Below are 17381 nucleotides of genomic sequence, written 5' to 3' on the forward strand. Positions count from 1 at the left end.
TTTTGAAATAAATGTTTTTCACTTTATTATTTTGTTTATTAGAATCTCAATTTATTTTATTTACAACAGTAATTTAAGTTCCTTCAACAAACATATTAATATTATAATTTTTAGTACTTACATTCAATTGCGCAATATCATTTTTCAGCCGCGTAACCTCTTTCATAGCCTCATCCAGTAGTGAAACATCGCCCATCATGGAATCAGCCAACTCTAGTGAACTTGTCGGCTCAGCGAGGAGCATCTGTAATGATTCGTGTTCCTCCACACATTTCGCTAATTTCTCTTCTATGGTAGTGAGTTCTATTTTTTTCTTCGGTATGTCTGCTTCCAGTTTAGCCACAGTTTCTACGACGGATTTTATATGCAATAGATTTTCATATTTTTTCTGTTCTGCTTTTAAAAGCTTTTCTGTGCGTTTTATATTCTCTGGCAAACGGTTAATCTCATCAGATAGCTCCATCGTAATATCGGAAGCCTTTAAGCATATAAGCAAAAATATATATAAACTAAAATAATTTCAAACAATGTTCAATTATATTGATTGACATGCCTCATTATCAGTCATATCTTTATGACATAGCGGGCAACACGGCTCCTCTGTGACCTTTTCTATGTATCTGTAAAGACGAGAAACAAATATTTTGTATAAACAAAAAACCTAATTTAAAGGTAACCACAAAACATTACTCACTTTTTATACATGGCCTCGGCAGATAGCAAGGCGCCATGTTCCAATTGGTATTTCGCCATGGTAGCTTTGCTTTTCGCTAACGTATCCTCGTATGTTGCAGCATGGCACGCTTCGTAAACTTTCTCCTTTGACTCTTCCAGTTCTTTTTCTAATTTCAATAATTCTGCTTTAAGGTTTTTCCGCTTTATCTCACATGACTGCTGTTCCAACTGTAAGTTATTGGATTTCCCGTTTAGCTCCTTAATATTATCACGTAATTTTTCGCTACACAATTGCATTGCGCGCTTGTAATTGAACTCCACAGGGCGACTGAGCAATTTCTTAAAGTTCTCTGCATGTTTGCCTTTTACACGCTTTACGTCCAGCTCTTTCTTTTCCAGCTCTTTTTGTTTCAACGTAATTTCAGCCGTTAACTTGGACATCATGTTCAATTTGGTTAGCCGCTCGTCTAATTCACGAAATTGCTCTTGCAATTTTACAATTCTCGCTTTGTTTTCAGCTATATCAGCGCGCATGGTTTCCTGATTRCATTTACTATTCATTTCATCCATCATTTTCATAAGGCGTTCAATATTTTCGGATAAAATTTTTATACGTCGCGCAGAGGTCTCTATTTCGGMAATCTCTTTGGTAATGGTTGTCAATTCTTTTTCATTGAGTGTTTTCTGTTTTTCATGTGCGACAATGCCTTCTTCCACYTTAGTGAGTTCCACACGCTGCGTATCTATTTCTCGTTGCCGTTCACTATCATCTTTATCAGTTTGCGCCACACTCTCCGTTATACTGCACTCTTTATTCAGCAATGAGTTTTCGATTTTTTCCAATACACCAGGTACACTTTCGGGTTGAAATTCCAAATCCTCGGTAAGTGTAATGCCTAATTGTTGACAAAGTGTTTTTAACTGCTCGGCACGTTTTGAAATGCATTCTTGTTCTTTTTGCCTTTGTTGCATTAACAGTATGCGTCTTTTATCCAAATCAGTAAAGTTTTTTTGTAGCGTTTTTTCTTCTTGCTTCAAACTATCCACCCTTTTGTCAAGCACATTGCGGTGTTGGCGTTTTTCAAGCATTTTTTGACCAAAATCACTAATTTCTTGCTCTAGTTCTTCGCGGCTACCTTCGTATGGCACTTTTATATTGCTGCTTAAAGCCAATATTTGCTCCTGACAGTTCTTTTGCCTGCATTAAGTATATTTATGTTGTGACAAAGTAGGTTTACTATTTTTAATTGTACTCACTCGGTTTCGATTTCGACCTTTTTCGCTTGATGCTTGCCCACTTCATACTCGACGTTGCGTATCTCCGTTAAACGGGCATCGATTGGCTTCATTTCAGCGTCACAACGTTCGCACTCTTGCTCTATAGCTGCACACTTCTCTTGTGCCTTCTTCAAAGTAAGCGACTTATCATCCATTTCTTGTTTTAAATGTACAAGTAGGCGTAAGTCTGCCTCTATTGAATATATTCAAACRAAGAAGTATAATTTTTAATATCATAATGCCTAGCGCAATAAATAGCTTAGAAAATTATAAAATTTCGTACCTTTAACTTTTAAATTTTCAGCTTCCTCTTTGCGCATTTTTATTATACGTTCGATTGTTTTATTAAATTCAGTTATACCGAATATGGCATCGAATTTATCCTTCAACTTTTTTGACTCGTCCAATGGCCAACTTGAATTCTCTTGATGACAAAACAACACATTATTGATTATAGCTTTAGACACACCTGTAAAAAAATATTATTTGTAAGCAAAGTGATTTCCGACAAATGTAACAAATTACCCATAAACTGACACATAGCCACATCGACATCAACACAACGCTTACTAATAGAATGCGTAGCACTTCCACCAGCTTTACCATCTATATAGTTCATAGTCGCATCTAGCGTTTCAAATGAATATTTACCACGTTTATTGGATATTTTCATAGAGCGACAAACGGATATGCGTTTTCCTTGCAGGTTACTAACTTCCAATTTAATTTGGCCCAAAGTACCAGCTTGATTGAATATTTTTGGATCATGTACAAAACTGCGACCGTGGTCACCACCAGGCGGCACTTCACCAGTGAGTCCATACTTAAGGCACTCTATTATTGTGGTCTTGCCGCAACCATTTTCACCCAGAATCAGTGTAACCGGCGAGGAAAATGTTATGGTCTAGGGAAAAATTACAAATACATTAAACARTGTTATAAAAAGAGAAGCTGGTATACGACCAAGTGGCGCGCACATCTTATATATTTTAAACAAGTTTTCCACAAATGTAAATCTTACCTGAACATCCTCCGAATTGGAACCAAAACTACGTATACCTTGTATGGATAATTTTTCAATAGTGGACATTTTTAAAGAGGCGCAAAAAYTTCACAACAATTCAAAAACAAATCACAAAAAATAAAATGCAAAATTGCGACGTTTTGCCGGGTACGTATGGTAAGGTGACCAGATGTTCTGCTTAAGTTTGTTTAAAAGTTATTGTAACTTTATATACATAGATCAGTTTTATGACTTCAAACAAACAAATAAACATTTTCAAAATGCAAACAAATTGAAAAGTATTTTTATMACAAAATCTGAATGTGTAGCGCAAATATATATTTTGTATGTGACAAACCGAGTTTTCAGCTTTTAAATCATTGTGAATGATATGTTTTGCATTTTATGTAAGGATTTGTTCACAGTAAATTTAAATATATTGTACATATTGTGATATAATTACCGGAAGCATATATTCAATATCCGCTGAAATGCAAACGTTGCAGATGAAATGAATAAAATCATTTAAAATTAAGTGTTCATTTTGACGATAAAAAAGAGTTAATTAAAAATATCTGCGGAAAGTTGTTGTAAATTGTTTATGCTTTAATTGCACGTAACCTGAAAATGGCAGTTTAAAGATCCACTATTAAAGTAGTTGTTGTTGTTGTATTTGTGGTAGAATTATGCCGAGTTGACAGTCCTTGGCCGGTTAAAAACCGGGACCGTTCTGRTTACGTAGACTCGACTTCCGCGTGAACGGAACATTAAACTATTAGTATGTGACGTTAAGCTGCTAGAAGCATGTTTTTGGATACGATTTGCAATAACTATCCAATCAATAGTTTCTTACCGTCTTGAGTATGTTTTCTGCTATGTGTGTATATTTATTATTTAAAGTTTTAATTTCCAGTTTTAATTCAACGATTAGTCGTACATGAGATTATGATTTGTTGTTATAAATACTTATAATGCTACTTAAATTTGAAATAGTTAGTCCTCTTCATTTAAGTCAATTATTTATATATTTATTATTATATTTCTTTACAGAGGCATTCTCATAAAGGTATTTATATATATTTATGTATGTATGTATGTAAATAAACATGGCAATTCGCCAAAATTACGCACTCAAAAAAGTTAGCTTCCCTCATTTATATACAAACACTTTAATGGTTTGCACACCTTTTGACACAACTTTTTTCGAACAGCATGTTGAGGCATAAATTTGTATGTTTTCTTTTTTTTCAATATTTGTATTTTCAGCTTTATTTGTAAGCCAATTGCCACGTGTTGTTATTATTTTACTTATGCTTTGTTTATAAACTTGAATAAATACAAACGAATAAAAATCATATTCATTTTAAATAAACATAACAAATTTCAAAGTTAATTAATATAAGTATGTATATATATATATRTTAAAAAATATAGTACGTCAATAGCCGTATTACAGCAATAACGATAATAAAAATTACAGTTTTTTTTTTCAAAAATTATGTATGTATGCTGAATCGCATTGCTGCTTAAATGATATGCCACAAGGGGATAGTTCCAATTACAACATTGTAATAATGCAGTTATTTTTTGGTCTATCAATTTTAGTTAGCAATTATTTCTCCCTTAACAACTTGCAGCATATCACTTTTAAAGGAACGCAAACCAAAGCGGAAATGCAGAATATCAATTCATAATGTAATAATAACATGTATTGTATAATATTTGCATAGTGAGATTATTAACACTCTTCAAGAGTTTCATAAAATATTAATATTTTGTTTTATATTTTCAGCCGCAACGCGTATTATGACAAACATTATGAAAATGTGTAGAGTTATTTGAGTTAAATGTTATAAAAACAAGGTTATACGCTWTCAACGAACTCAAAAAAATACACAGATGTATGTATGTATATATATTATAAAAGTATATGTTAAGGCTACGCATAAATATCTATATTAGGTCAAATACGGTACAATTGAATTTCTACAATATGTACACACCAAACTTTTTTTTAACCATGAAAGTGTATGTATAGATGGATGTTCGTATGTATGTTATACATAAATGTCGAGAATGTGTATGCGGGTGTATTTATGTATTGTATAATAATATATGTATAACTACGCCTATATAACGCAACCAGTACACTAGTTAACAAATGAAACATTAGTTAGCCGTAATGCTAACATTATAAGGGGTAAACAATATGTTTATGCATATGCATAATTTCATACATAGGAAGTATGGAAAACGAAGCAACAAAAAATAAACTTTTCGAAATCCATTTAATGGCTAGATCTTCCCATTATTTTTTTACAAACTGATACGGCGGCAATGACGAACGGTATCGTAAATTATTTACGTTATTCGATGGTATGCCACTATTTATGGCTGAACCACGCCCGCTATAATTTGATGTATTTGGCATCATACCCGATGGTGAAGCATTGGCAATTGCTTGTGGTGGCATTGTCGAGTGCATTAAGTTTGAACGTTGGGCAGCTGTAAAATATTAAATATATATATGCATAAATGTGCGGAACAAAAAAAATTTATTAAATACATATTATCGAGTATAAAAGCCATTATTTTCACCTGGCACATAAGGTTTTGRTTGGTGATAATTGTTGTTATGCGAACGGTAATAAACAGTCTCATCATTATAATGGTAATTAAATTGCTGTTGATATTTAGGCCTAAAAAGGAAGCGGTGTTGGCAAATTTTTATAATTTTTTGTTTTTAAATATAATTGTATTTTAAAAAAAAAAAAAAAAAAAACAAATTAAAAAATCTACAAGAATGGTATTCAATTGATTTATTACCTATACATGCCGCTGCTTCCAGCTGAACCACCTGACCGATGATTAGAATTATTGTTGTTGCCACCAACTGAATGAGCATTATTTTGTTGTTGCTGCTGTTGTTGGCGTGTTGTGATTTTCTTAGCAGCTTCAGGATCTTCCATTAACTCACGAAATTGTTCTTGTCGTATGTCATCGTGCTTGTCTGGTATTAAATAACGTCGAATTTCCGCTAAAGCATAGGCAATACGTGCATATGCTTCAGCTGGTGGGGCAACAGTAGACACTTCGACATGTAATGGTAAATTAAGATGAGCATATTTGGCATCAGCTGAGTTGCGCAACTCCTCTTCGCGTACACGATCTTTCATCGAGAAACGTCCAAGTATAACAATTTTACATTGCGTTTCCTCCTGCAGCCGTCGCAATGAGTTTCCCTTTGGTCCAAGCAATTTCCCAACGTAATTAAACTAGAAAGGCCATAAATAAAAATAATTATATGAAAACTATAAAGGACTATTTAAAAATGTTTAACAAACCTTTTTATCTTTTATGGGAACATGCACCTTTTGTGACAGTCTAATAGTCCTTTGCTGATAAACATCTGCATATTGCTCGCGTGTAGGTATGCGACCATTTAGCTGAATGCGTTCCAGTGCTGAAAAAAAGTATTTGTTTTCAACAATATATTAATTTAACATGCTTCCTTATGCTGGCTTATCCATACTTACCCTCATCGATCAGCTTTACTGCTAAAGGAAAGTGATTTTCCATACGTGCTCGTTCAGCAAGTAATTCTTGCATATACTTTTGTGCAGTCTCGTTTAACCGCGGCGTGTTCTTAATATTTTCCGCACCTAACTCGTGTTCATGATTTCCATTACTATAGTCGCCAACTTCAGCACCGCTGGCGCCTCCAACACGCATGCCATTTTCCGCCATTCCGTTGCTACCCCTCTAAATCGTTTACAATATTTTCACAATATAACTTTAATACAGCTACTTTAAGCTTAAGCCTGGATTAGTTCATTTACAGAAATTGTAGTTTGCTAGCTATAAAATTCACTTATTTAACATAAATAGTAGTATTTAAAAAAAGACAACGGCATATATGCTGCAAGGCAGACTGAATACCTGTCAAGTCTTTCATTAATTTTCCTCCCCTTGAAACGGCGAATAATTTTGACATTTTCCATATCATTCGCCGCAAAACCAGAGATGCCAAAATTTAATGCAACCGAAGTGCAGGCGGAAATGCACATTTTCAGATAATATGATATTAATATATTATTTTAAATAAATAGTTATGCAAACATTCATCGAGTTAAAGATAATGAAAGTAATTATTTAAAAAACTGAAGTCAGAAAAATAATAACTATGATTCAACTATAGATAACCGAATATACTTGACTTCAGTACTCTTGCGACTGATACAAAAGCAGCCATGCATTCTAAACTTCATGCTCAGTGTTGCCTCTTCGACATAAACAGTTAGTTTGGCAACACTTTTTCAGTCTCCATCTTTTTTCGCACAGAAAAAATCCAAGCTTGTGAAAATTTGACAAAGGCGGAAAAGTGCATAGTTCTTAAAATATAATTATTGTGTAGCAAAAAAAGTTCAATTACTAAAAATGCCAAGAGATTATGATCGGGATTACAATGACGATACCACAGATTACAAAAGAAAAAGGCGCACAGACGATGAAACCGGCGGTGGAAGTAATACCGGAGCTGGCAGCAGCGGTGACATGGATGGGCATGGACGCGGACAAGATCATGGACAAGCAATGCAATCTCATGACGCCCCACCGTTAAACGAAAAAACAAACTCTTATCTTGAGCAATGCGAACAAGAAAAGAAAACGCTTGCCAAAGATCACACTGTTTGTAAGCGCTTAATAGACGACGGTGAGTACGTACATACAGAAATATGTGTACAGTAGGTGGTGGCTGTGACAATATATGTATATCTATTTTCTATGTGTAAATATGCTTAAAACCTTTTTTATTTTCAGAAATTGAGAAAATTTTGGTTAGTGGACGCATACCAAAGCCGGAAATTTACGCAAACGTTTATAGTGAAAAACCAATACGTGTTGCCCAAAAAGTATTATTCCCTATTAAGGAATATCCGAAATTTAATTTTGTTGGAAAAATTCTGGGACCAAAAGGCAATACTTTGCGTCAACTACAAGAAGAGACATTTTGCAAAATGGTCGTTATGGGCCGTAATTCAATGCGCGACCACGCCAAAGAGGAGGAGTTGCGCAACTCTGGAAATCCAAAGTACGCACATCTTAGTCGTGATTTACATGTGGAAATTTCAACGGTAGCGCCACCTTCGGAAGCTTATCATCGTTTGGCATATGCATTGGCTGAAATTCGAAAGTTTATGATACCGGATGCCAATGACGATATACGCATGGAACAAATGCGTGAAATGGACGGCAAAGAGCGTATGTACAAAAAAACTCATTACTCGAAATCATACGGTGAGCATGCTGTCTATAGCTGTCGGTGAGTTTATGTAAAAATCTGATCTCTGATTTTATTTTTTATAAGTACAAAGTAAAGATATTATATAGCATGTTCTATTGTTAGAATTTAGGTACGCTGAAAAGTGAAACGCTTGAACCTGTGTTTATAAAAGATTTGTGCGTTCATGAGTTTTGACTGTCTTTGGAATATTTTCATTACCCAAATACTACATGATTTATAAATTATCATATATTACAGTACGCCGCCACCTCCTGCATTTGAGAAATCATCGAAGCCGAAGGTTTACTCGATTCTAGAGAAAGCACGTTATGTTATGGAGGATCCAGGTTATGGTCTAGTAAAATCTCACAGGTATGAAAAAATAATTATATAGAAACCTTTTTTTATACTCCAAATTTTTTTTTAGAACACGTGATCATGAATTGTACGAGCATCATGGTGAATATGATCGCTATACGCCACCACCACCATCCAAACATTCAAGTACCCATCATGCACCATACGAAAGTGGTTCATATGAGCGTGACTACCGTCGCGAATATCATCCGCACTCATCCTCCTATACAGCTGCTTATCCAGGTAAGTCGCGAACCAAATACATACCTAACTATTTTAATTAAACCGAAAAATTACACGTTTTAATGAAAGCAAACAAAATATATATATATATATTTACAATAAAGTGATTAATTATCACAAACAAACTTCGTTAAAACACTATTTTAAACGCGTAATATACATGTTAAAAAATACCGTAGCTAATTCATAAAAATACCAACAATATATATTGTTAAATACAAACTACGTGAAACGAACGAATTTAAATAAAGTGCAATTAAAGTAACTCAGGACAAAGTAAAATGCGGAACTAACTATAAATGAAATAAAATGTATTTAATACATGAAAACGTACAAAAAAAAATATAAGAATTTTTTTTAACAAATATAAAGAACTTAAACATTATAAATTTTCAACTCTTTACATAAGTATTTTCTACAAAAAAAAAAATATACCAAAACAAACTAAAAGTAATGCAAAAAATAACCAAAATACAACTTAGAAAAGTTTTTGTTCCAAATTTAAATGTCATAAGTTATTTAAATTCGTTGTACCTATGTCAAATTATAATAAATGAAATTAAGAAAGGAAACCAAAGGAAGTTGGAGTTAAAAGTAGCTAAAAAAAATTAATTTAACCAGCCTTTAAATACAATATTTCAAATGCTTCAAAACACATAGATATAACGAAAACACACAAAATTCTCTCCAAATTAGCTAAACCAAGCAACGGTCGATCTTCATCGTCATACCGACCTGCAACATCGGGATCGCACTCTTCCTCACACTACGAAGCAGGATCTCGCTCACGCGGAGAAAGCGTACGTTACCGTTCGGCACCATATCCGAAATTACGTTAAAAATGCAAATATAAAAAGTATTTTACACGTCAAGAGAACAACACTTTTCAAAATGAATTAGAAAACCAACCGTATTGCAACAAAAAAAGAAAAACAGAAACAACAATAACAATATGTGTTAGTTTAATATATTAAATATCAAATATATAAATAAACAACAAAGAAACAAAAGTATGCATATATAAAATATAAACGTACAGAGGTAGAAAATATATTTGGAAGTAAACAAATAAACAGCATAATGGTATTCAATTGTTAATATCAAATTTTACAATTATTCGCAAAAGAATTAAAGTATCGCGTATACAAAAATTTTAAGCAAAACAACAATGAAAAATCATATAAGGAAGAAATTTAATCTTTAATTCAAATGTCATTAGTGTACATTTTACAAAATACAAACATACGTTATCATAGCAAAAAAATAAAATAAAAATTTTAATTGTGACAAACAAACAACAAAAATTAAAACAAATAATATAGACATGTCAAACTCATTTAAATAATACCAATCATCGACAACTTTGGAAATTATGATTTAATTAAAAAAATAATGATGATGATAATAGAAATAAGAAATACAGGAAACTATTAAGAATGTGTGTGCAGTGTTAATATTGGAACGTAAGTATTTGCCGCAGCCAATTTAAATCGCAACTATTAATAGTTTTAATGATTGTACAACATAATAACAACAAGAAATAACAAAGACCAGACTTAATTAAAAATGCGAATGTTAGAATACAGAAAGAATCATATTATTTTAAGTATAACACTAAAAATTCAAAAATAAATGACAAAAAACACATGACACTTTAGCTGGTTTTATTTAAAATTTCAAGAAATATGGTAAGTCGCTTTAAATTATAAATTTTTTTTATATAGTATTTTATTGTTGTTCACCAGAAATGAACAAAAATTTAATAAAATTATATATAACTCACTTGGACGATAATTTGAGGGATACCTGTAACTAAATAAATCGCAGATCTATCACGTACTGTAATAGTACCATTGAAGATATATATCATAATTGAATATGAAGGGATATAATTATCTGATTAATTTATAAGATAACAGAAATTAAGCCATTAGCCATTTTTCTTCCACTAAATTTATTAATAATCGCTTAATATAAAAGTAACACCATTTTATACAGCATTATTGAAGTACTAGATGCTAAAAATTCATGGCGCCATCTAAGAACATGAGGCTGTCCACTGAAGAAATAGCCAAGTCTACATCACGTTTCTGCACTGTTTTTTTTTTCGATTGTGTTGTGTATGAAAAAGCCTCTCGCGCCAACGATTCTATAAAGAGTTCTGTTGATCGTGTCACAAGAAATACGGCTTCGGTCGACGCAATATTCATGTCTGGATCTAATTTCATTAAATTCCTGATACGTGTTAGTGGCAACTGAAATAGGCGCACTTCTGGTCCACCATTTTCACTGGTGGAATTCACCTTTCCTAAGTAATAGAAAATATACATAAACTAAAAAATGGAATTAGAGCAGGTATCAACTATTTACCGGAGGTAGCCGGTTGTGTTATATCGGCACCTTCTGTTTCAATTTCTTTGACTTCAGCCACAATTTCGTATTCTTCATCCACAATTTCCAATTGCTCCTCCTTATCTTGTTTATCTAGAATTTCCTCGGAAATTTCGGCACTGAATAATTCCTCACTAGCCATTTTTTTGAAACCGCGCAAAACTTTTAATAGCTCATCAGCTGATTGATTCGTAAATAAAATGTTTTTAGAGTTACCATTATCACGAAACGGTTTGTTTTTACAGATTGTCATCTGGAATTCAAGATTATTTTTTTAAATAATAGTTAATAAATTTCAATAGCGCGCAATAATAAAGCTAATAAAAGAAATTATTTTTAAATTTTTTGCAATTAGTAGCATTTTGTTTCAGCGGCAAATAGAGTTTATTGTATCCGTTCACAATAGCACTATTTCAGAATATAAAATAAGAACATGATGGTTTCCGATCGCATATTCGCATATTAATCAAAATTCTAACAATAACTAAAATTTTGTACAGAATAAAAAGATATGTTTCAAAAAATCAACAAATTAAACAGGGCCAAACATGTCACTGACATGTGTACACCACATTTTGTTTACTGAATTTTACATAGCTAAAGGATCAGTTTAGGAATAAGTTTACGAAATATTTTCAAATAAAATTAATTGTTAAAATACATGTATGCACTCGAAATTACTCGAATACATTGTGAACGTGCAACACCTGTACAAAGTTATTTTTAATTCACAATGGCATGGATTGATGAACCCCAGAAAACTCACCAACATTTGTAGTCCTTCTTGCGAATTTTGAATACATTCATCAGTTTGCTCATTGTTGGTTGATTGTTGGAAAAATCGAAGCGGTGAATCGGAATCGGAAAGTCGTCGGACGTTGCATTTTCCGACAATTAAAAGTTATTATTTTTTGTTAAAGGTAAAAACCATTATAGGAAAGTTAATAATTTGTGTATATTAAGTGTATGAATGAAGTGCAGCAGTAATTGCATAAAATAAGAAGATGTGAATAATTGTTGGTGGTGGAAATTGCATTGCATCTTGCTGATGTCTGCAGTTGCATGCATAGAAAAATATTTGTGAATGCTAGTGGTGTTCGAAAGTGCTGATGAATGCGGTTACTTGGTATTCATTTATCATTTTTAAAATGAGTAGTTTGTGTTTAATTTATCTTGCTAAATTAATTAGAAGGCATAAATCTTAATTAAAAACAAATTATAACGACTAAATTTTGAAACTTTATATTATTCCAACTTGTATCCGCATATATATGCATATAAAAGTGTAAAGCGATTTAACGGTCCGGTTTTTTGCATCACTTGTCGGCAACTGCATGCATAGCAGAAAGATTGATAGGCTAGTGTAAAATGCACTTAATTTTTTCTATATACCGAAGGTGAAAGTGATAGTAATTGTGTGGAAAAGATACAGAAGTTTAATAATTAAACAACGCATTAACAAAATTAAGCTTTTAATTTATCGAAATAAGTGAATAAAAAACACCGGAAATAGCAAAGCAAATAGAAAAGTCGACATTTTTCTTTGTTGTTTCATTAAATTTGAACACATATACATACGTAAATACTATACGTAGATAGGACACAAAATAATTGGTTTTTATTTTATATATTATATATATATCTTAAATTTTTTTGTACATATTCCAGATTTACTTTCGTATTAGGTTTCCCCTTCACTTGGCTGATTGTGTCGTAGTTGCTGTTCCGTTTATTAACGTTTCGTGAATTGATAACTGCTTTTGGGGGCTGCTCTCCACACATTGTTGTGTGTGCAGCGTGAACATTTGTTGTTGTGTGGTTGCAAGATGACTGACGTCTACGACGGCAACGGTGACTACGCAACATACAACGATGATGATGATTATGGCAAGCAACGTAAAGGCGGTTGTGTACCAGGAGTAGATCCTCATAATGGTGATAGCTCAAATCATGATCTACACCACCATGTGGGCGGAGTTGTTGGCAGCGGTGGTGGAGGCGGTGTGGTCGGTGGTGGGATGGGAATGATGGGAGGCGGAGGTGAAGGTGGTCAATTGAATGATAAGGCGAACGAGTACATTCGCGATTGCATGGCGGAGAAAAATCGTATGGATAGAAAGTTTCCAATTGCCGAAAAATTAATGGACTGTGGTGAGTTTTAGCGGTAGCATCAATTTTATGAAAAATTAAAGTAAGATTTGAAATTATTTTTTGAGCAGAAAAATTTTTTGGTTAATATGTGTACATACGTACATATGTATGTACATATATAATTTAATACGTATATATTTTTTTATTGATTTATGTATTTATTTTATATATGTAATAAAGTTCGCCGCAATGTTTAAAAATCAATCAAGCACTATGTTTCTTATAAAATAAATATAAGATTTATACAATAACATTTATTTYTAATTTTTTCAGAAATCGAAAAGGTCCAATCGATGGGTCGCATACCACCACGCGAACAAAAATATGCAGATATTTATAGAGAAAAACCTCTTCGTGTTTCTCAAAAGGTTTTGGTGCCAATTCGGGAACATCCCAAGGTAAATTAAAATATTTCATTTTAACTACAACTCTATATATTTCAAACTGACTTGTTTGTAGTTCAATTTTGTTGGAAAATTATTGGGACCAAAAGGAAATTCCTTGCGCCGGTTGCAAGAGGAGACACTATGCAAAATGACCGTACTAGGACGCAACTCAATGCGTGATCGCGCGAAGGAAGAAGAATTGCGTTCGTCAAAAGACCCGAAATATGCACATTTAAATAGTGATTTACATGTGGAAATCTCTACAATTGCTCCACCGGCAGAAGCTTATGCACGTATCGCCTATGCAATGGCCGAGCTACGCAAGTACTTAATACCTGATAGTAACGACGTTATACGACAAGAGCAACTAAGAGAGTTAATGGACAATACAGGCATTTCAGACGATGTCACTAAGTCAGCTTATAAGAAAATACCGCATCAGCCGCCTGGTAGTAATCTTGCTGGCGGTGGTGTTGGTAGTGCTGGTGGCGGTTGTGGCACTGCCGGTGTTTTAGGTGGTGCTGGCGGTACGATGGGAGCAGGAGCTGGTGGTACCAATATGTCAATGGGTAAAGGGGCGCCACATCATGCATACAGGTGAGCATATTTTTCTTTTTCTAATTAACAAATTTATACAACCTTGATTTCAACAGAACCCCACAATCCACGCAAAATTTGCAGTTTAATAAAAATACGGTAGCACCTAAGCAAAAGGTGTTGTCCATATTAGAGAAGGCTCGAACTGCCATGGAAGAAACATATGGGTAAGTTTTTTTTTTACATGCTGATTTTTATGAATTATTAATATTATATTGTATTTATATTTTTTAAAGACGCGGCTACGAAGACCCGATCTCATATGAACAGCCCTCTTACGATGCTTACCCCTATGGCCATGGACCGAATACTCATGCACATACTGGACATGTGCCAAGTAATACCGGCATAGGCACTGCAAATATGGCACCGCGTGGCCCCTATGATGTTACCGATTATGAAACAGATTACAATAGAAGAGACTATTATCCCAATTCGTCGAATTTCGGAGGTTCGTTGTATGCAAATAACGTTTACTATCCAAATACAATAAATTATGATTAACAATTTGAATTGTAAAATTTATTCAAATTATAAATAACGAATAAAATTATTATAATTTTTTACTTATTTATTCCTTACACAAACATACAAAATTGTTTTTTTTTTTTGTGTTTTGCAGGTGGCGGAGCTTCGACTATGCATTCAAATCACAACACTGGCATAAACCCTAATCATAATCGAAGCCACGTTAATAGGTGAAATTCGTTCGCCAAACTACACACAAATGCAAGTATTGTTGCGTCGCACATTACCACAGCAGCTACAGCAGTCACCACAAATAACACCTCCCCAACCACCAAAGTCGGACAGTGTATCAATAACATTACCAACAATTATTACAACAACAACAATAACAACATTAATAATACTAATAATAAAACCACCATTACATCCACACAACCCCTATTTAGTAACAGTCAACAAAATTCGACGCTCATAAACCAACAAAACTCAATTGGGCAAAATGTTGGCGGCGGTGGTGCTAATAATGTTGCAAAGCATATAAGTATGGTAACTGGTTTAGGGCCCACAATGCAACAGCAATTTAATACGAATGCGAAAAATAACCACACTCAACTGTTGTCACAACAGCCACAACAACAAAAACAGCTGTCAGCGAATACGCTGCAACAAACGCCGCAACAGCAACGGCATCAACAAACCCACCCACCGCCACCACGTCAATCACACTCTTACCCTTACAACAACAATAATAATAATAATAATAGCAACAATAATCTTAATCTTAACATAAGCAATGTTGCGCCCAATATATCCGGCAACAATATGTCGAAATCACAACAACAACAACAAACTTACGCGGCAATCACGTCAACACAACAACATCTTAACGGTGCATTAACGACAACAGTCAGCACCACACAGAAGCCGCTCATACAACCACTACATAAACAACAGCAGCAGCACCATACAACGGCTATAGCCAGTAATAATAGTAAAATTGTTGGTCCAACTATGTCAGCGACTAATATGTTCTTTGTAAGGTACTAAAAATTGTCGGATATGTATATATGTACTATGTGTGCATATTTGAATATGGCTAGAGTGATTTCTGAAAATACTATTTTTTTGCGACATTTAAATTTTCTAAAAACATGCTTTTCTGAGAATACGATTTTGTAAAACATTTAACATATAATCATACATTATCAACCGTAAATTTCTTAAGTCAGTATATATACTTGTTTTTTTTTTTTTCTATATATTATAGGCCAACAAATCCAGCACCACCACAACCATTACACATTGGTGAATTGCAACCTTTTGTACCGGTGCAGCTCTTTTAAATTTTACACAGCTTAGCTACGTATGTCTCAAAGAAAAGAGAAGGAAGAAAAGAAACGGCAAAAATAAAATCCTTCTGCGACAACAGCAACACAGGAAACATAGAAAAGCATAATTTATCCTTACATTTATAAAAAAAAATTGCTTTCATTGGGTTGCTAAAAACAAAAAAGGAAACAAATGTGTCGAAAAGCTTACATAGAGACAAACTTGCATTAATTTACAGAAAACAGAAAATGTTCCAGTGATTAACAATGTGAAATTTCGCATTGCAGTGAACAGCGATTTAAATAAGTAATAACAAGTAAATATAGATTTCTATGTTTAAATCAACGAAATAGGGAAAAGTACGACAAAAACAAAATAATCTAAAAAATGATATAAAAGTAAAATACAAAACRTGACGTTAAATCAAGCCCACTTACATACATAAACACATACATACAATGTATTTACATACAAACATTTACATATATGCCTGTGGGCTAATGTTTAAGACGCATATTATTTATAAAAGTAAGCTCTTATCTAAAAAAAATGATATTTATATATTTATATTCTTAATGAAACTAATAGCAAGAAAAAATACAATAGGATAAACATTTAAACAAAGCGAAACAAAAAGAAACGCTAATGGCAAATACCAGAACGGCTAAACTTATCGATAAAATAGAGCGCTTATAAAGGGAGTAGAATCAAAGATGACATGAAACATGCAAACAGAATTACTTTCAACAATTTTACAAAAAAGTAAACAGAAAAAACAAAAACGAATGAAAATAGTAAATATTGAAATTAATTAACAAAACCATATAAACTTATAATAATAATAACCAGTAATTGTATGTGTTAAAAGCCTATTTATTACATATTTTAAGCTCAAATTGCAAATTAGTAGCTAAAAAGTATAATACTATAATGGCATTAAAATTGAAAAATTTAAAATATAAACAATTCACATTAAATCGAACATGGCTAATACTAAAAGAACATGAACGGCACATAAAATTACAGAATTTAAGCAAACAAATACATACAAAAACGCATACATAAATATGTAGTAAATGTAATGAACGAAACTGAATATTGATTTAGAGACAAATGCGGTACAATATGTTATAAAGATGAAACTTATGCTTTGATTTTCTTTTTTGTTTTTTTTTTTAATTTTTGTATTTTTGTTATTTATTTTTGTTATTTATTTTTT

General features: G+C 32.9%; 6 protein-coding genes across 9 annotated transcripts in view; 3 read left to right on the forward strand and 3 right to left on the reverse strand.

Annotated features, from left to right (window-relative positions):
* The window catches only part of LOC108967127 (DNA repair protein RAD50), a 5871-nt gene extending 2828 nt beyond the window's left edge, over nucleotides 1-3043 (reverse strand). The window contains exons 1-7 of the mRNA XM_018930370.1: nucleotides 2975-3043; nucleotides 2479-2857; nucleotides 2237-2422; nucleotides 1933-2146; nucleotides 695-1873; nucleotides 554-620; nucleotides 122-478 (exon numbers count right to left, since the gene is read on the reverse strand). Coding sequence (XP_018785915.1) covers nucleotides 122-478; nucleotides 554-620; nucleotides 695-1873; nucleotides 1933-2146; nucleotides 2237-2422; nucleotides 2479-2857; nucleotides 2975-3043 — 2451 coding nt within the window. The remainder of the gene's footprint in view (nucleotides 1-121; nucleotides 479-553; nucleotides 621-694; nucleotides 1874-1932; nucleotides 2147-2236; nucleotides 2423-2478; nucleotides 2858-2974) is intronic.
* Nucleotides 3044-4197: 1154 nt separating this feature from the next.
* Nucleotides 4198-6914, reverse strand: LOC108967138 (KH domain-containing, RNA-binding, signal transduction-associated protein 3). Of its 2 annotated transcripts, none has more exons than XM_018930384.1 (5): nucleotides 6493-6703; nucleotides 6301-6419; nucleotides 5783-6231; nucleotides 5555-5655; nucleotides 4198-5461 (listed from the first exon to the last, which is right to left on the reverse strand). In XM_018930384.1, exons 1-5 carry the CDS (start codon nucleotides 6701-6703, stop codon nucleotides 5265-5267), a joined length of 1077 nt encoding a protein of 358 aa, XP_018785929.1. In that variant the 3' UTR covers nucleotides 4198-5264. The 2 variants fall into 2 exon arrangements, with proteins under 2 accessions (XP_018785929.1, XP_018785930.1); XM_018930385.1 differs by having other exon boundaries at nucleotides 5370-5461; nucleotides 5523-5655; nucleotides 6493-6914.
* A 347-nt stretch (nucleotides 6915-7261) lies between these two features.
* Nucleotides 7262-9751, forward strand: LOC108967139 (KH domain-containing, RNA-binding, signal transduction-associated protein 2). The gene is made up of 5 exons (XM_018930386.1): nucleotides 7262-7670; nucleotides 7778-8279; nucleotides 8499-8612; nucleotides 8668-8840; nucleotides 9537-9751. Exons 1-5 carry the CDS (start codon nucleotides 7394-7396, stop codon nucleotides 9677-9679), a joined length of 1209 nt encoding a protein of 402 aa, XP_018785931.1. The 5' UTR covers nucleotides 7262-7393; the 3' UTR covers nucleotides 9680-9751.
* A 1019-nt stretch (nucleotides 9752-10770) lies between these two features.
* Nucleotides 10771-11436, reverse strand: LOC108967141 (DNA polymerase epsilon subunit 4). The gene is made up of 2 exons (XM_018930390.1): nucleotides 11211-11436; nucleotides 10771-11148 (listed from the first exon to the last, which is right to left on the reverse strand). The coding sequence occupies exons 1-2, from the start codon at nucleotides 11371-11373 to the stop codon at nucleotides 10859-10861; spliced, it is 453 nt and encodes a 150-aa protein (XP_018785935.1). The 5' UTR covers nucleotides 11374-11436; the 3' UTR covers nucleotides 10771-10858.
* A 490-nt stretch (nucleotides 11437-11926) lies between these two features.
* Nucleotides 11927-15700, forward strand: LOC108967140 (KH domain-containing, RNA-binding, signal transduction-associated protein 2). 3 transcript variants are annotated; one of them, XM_018930387.1, is made up of 7 exons: nucleotides 11927-12151; nucleotides 12900-13382; nucleotides 13656-13780; nucleotides 13842-14365; nucleotides 14422-14532; nucleotides 14602-14816; nucleotides 14988-15700. In XM_018930387.1, the coding sequence occupies exons 2-7, from the start codon at nucleotides 13058-13060 to the stop codon at nucleotides 15065-15067; spliced, it is 1380 nt and encodes a 459-aa protein (XP_018785932.1). In that variant the 5' UTR covers nucleotides 11927-12151; nucleotides 12900-13057; the 3' UTR covers nucleotides 15068-15700. The 3 variants fall into 3 exon arrangements, with proteins under 3 accessions (XP_018785932.1, XP_018785934.1, XP_018785933.1); XM_018930389.1 differs by lacking the exon at nucleotides 11927-12151 and adding an exon at nucleotides 12579-12628; XM_018930388.1 differs by lacking the exon at nucleotides 11927-12151 and adding an exon at nucleotides 12635-12809.
* Nucleotides 15074-16851, forward strand: LOC108967126 (probable basic-leucine zipper transcription factor F; the record flags this gene model as incomplete). Its single annotated transcript, XM_018930369.1, has 2 exons — nucleotides 15074-15873; nucleotides 16101-16851. Coding segments are annotated over 2 exons (876 nt in total), but the record flags the coding sequence as incomplete, so codon positions are not given.
* Between the last annotated feature and the right edge of the window lie 530 nt (nucleotides 16852-17381).

The sequence above is a fragment of the Bactrocera latifrons genome, unplaced genomic scaffold, assembly GCF_001853355.1.
Source record: "Bactrocera latifrons isolate USDA-ARS-PBARC rearing strain unplaced genomic scaffold, ASM185335v1 scaffold_179, whole genome shotgun sequence".
NCBI lineage: Eukaryota > Metazoa > Arthropoda > Insecta > Diptera > Tephritidae > Bactrocera > Bactrocera latifrons.

Coding starts and splice junctions, on each gene's coding strand:
- LOC108967139 (XM_018930386.1), top strand. CDS start 7,394: ATGCCAAGAGATTATGATCGGGATTACAATGACGATACCACAGATTAC. Junction 7,671..7,777: donor TAAGCGCTTAATAGACGACG/GTGAGTACGTAC, acceptor TTTTATTTTCAG/AAATTGAGAAAATTTTGGTT. Junction 8,280..8,498: donor CATGCTGTCTATAGCTGTCG/GTGAGTTTATGT, acceptor CATATATTACAG/TACGCCGCCACCTCCTGCAT.
- LOC108967141 (XM_018930390.1), bottom strand. CDS start 11,373: ATGGCTAGTGAGGAATTATTCAGTGCCGAAATTTCCGAGGAAATTCTA. Junction 11,149..11,210: donor AACACAACCGGCTACCTCCG/GTAAATAGTTGA, acceptor TCTATTACTTAG/GAAAGGTGAATTCCACCAGT.
- LOC108967140 (XM_018930387.1), top strand. CDS start 13,058: ATGACTGACGTCTACGACGGCAACGGTGACTACGCAACATACAACGAT. Junction 13,383..13,655: donor CGAAAAATTAATGGACTGTG/GTGAGTTTTAGC, acceptor TAATTTTTTCAG/AAATCGAAAAGGTCCAATCG. Junction 13,781..13,841: donor CAATTCGGGAACATCCCAAG/GTAAATTAAAAT, acceptor ACTTGTTTGTAG/TTCAATTTTGTTGGAAAATT.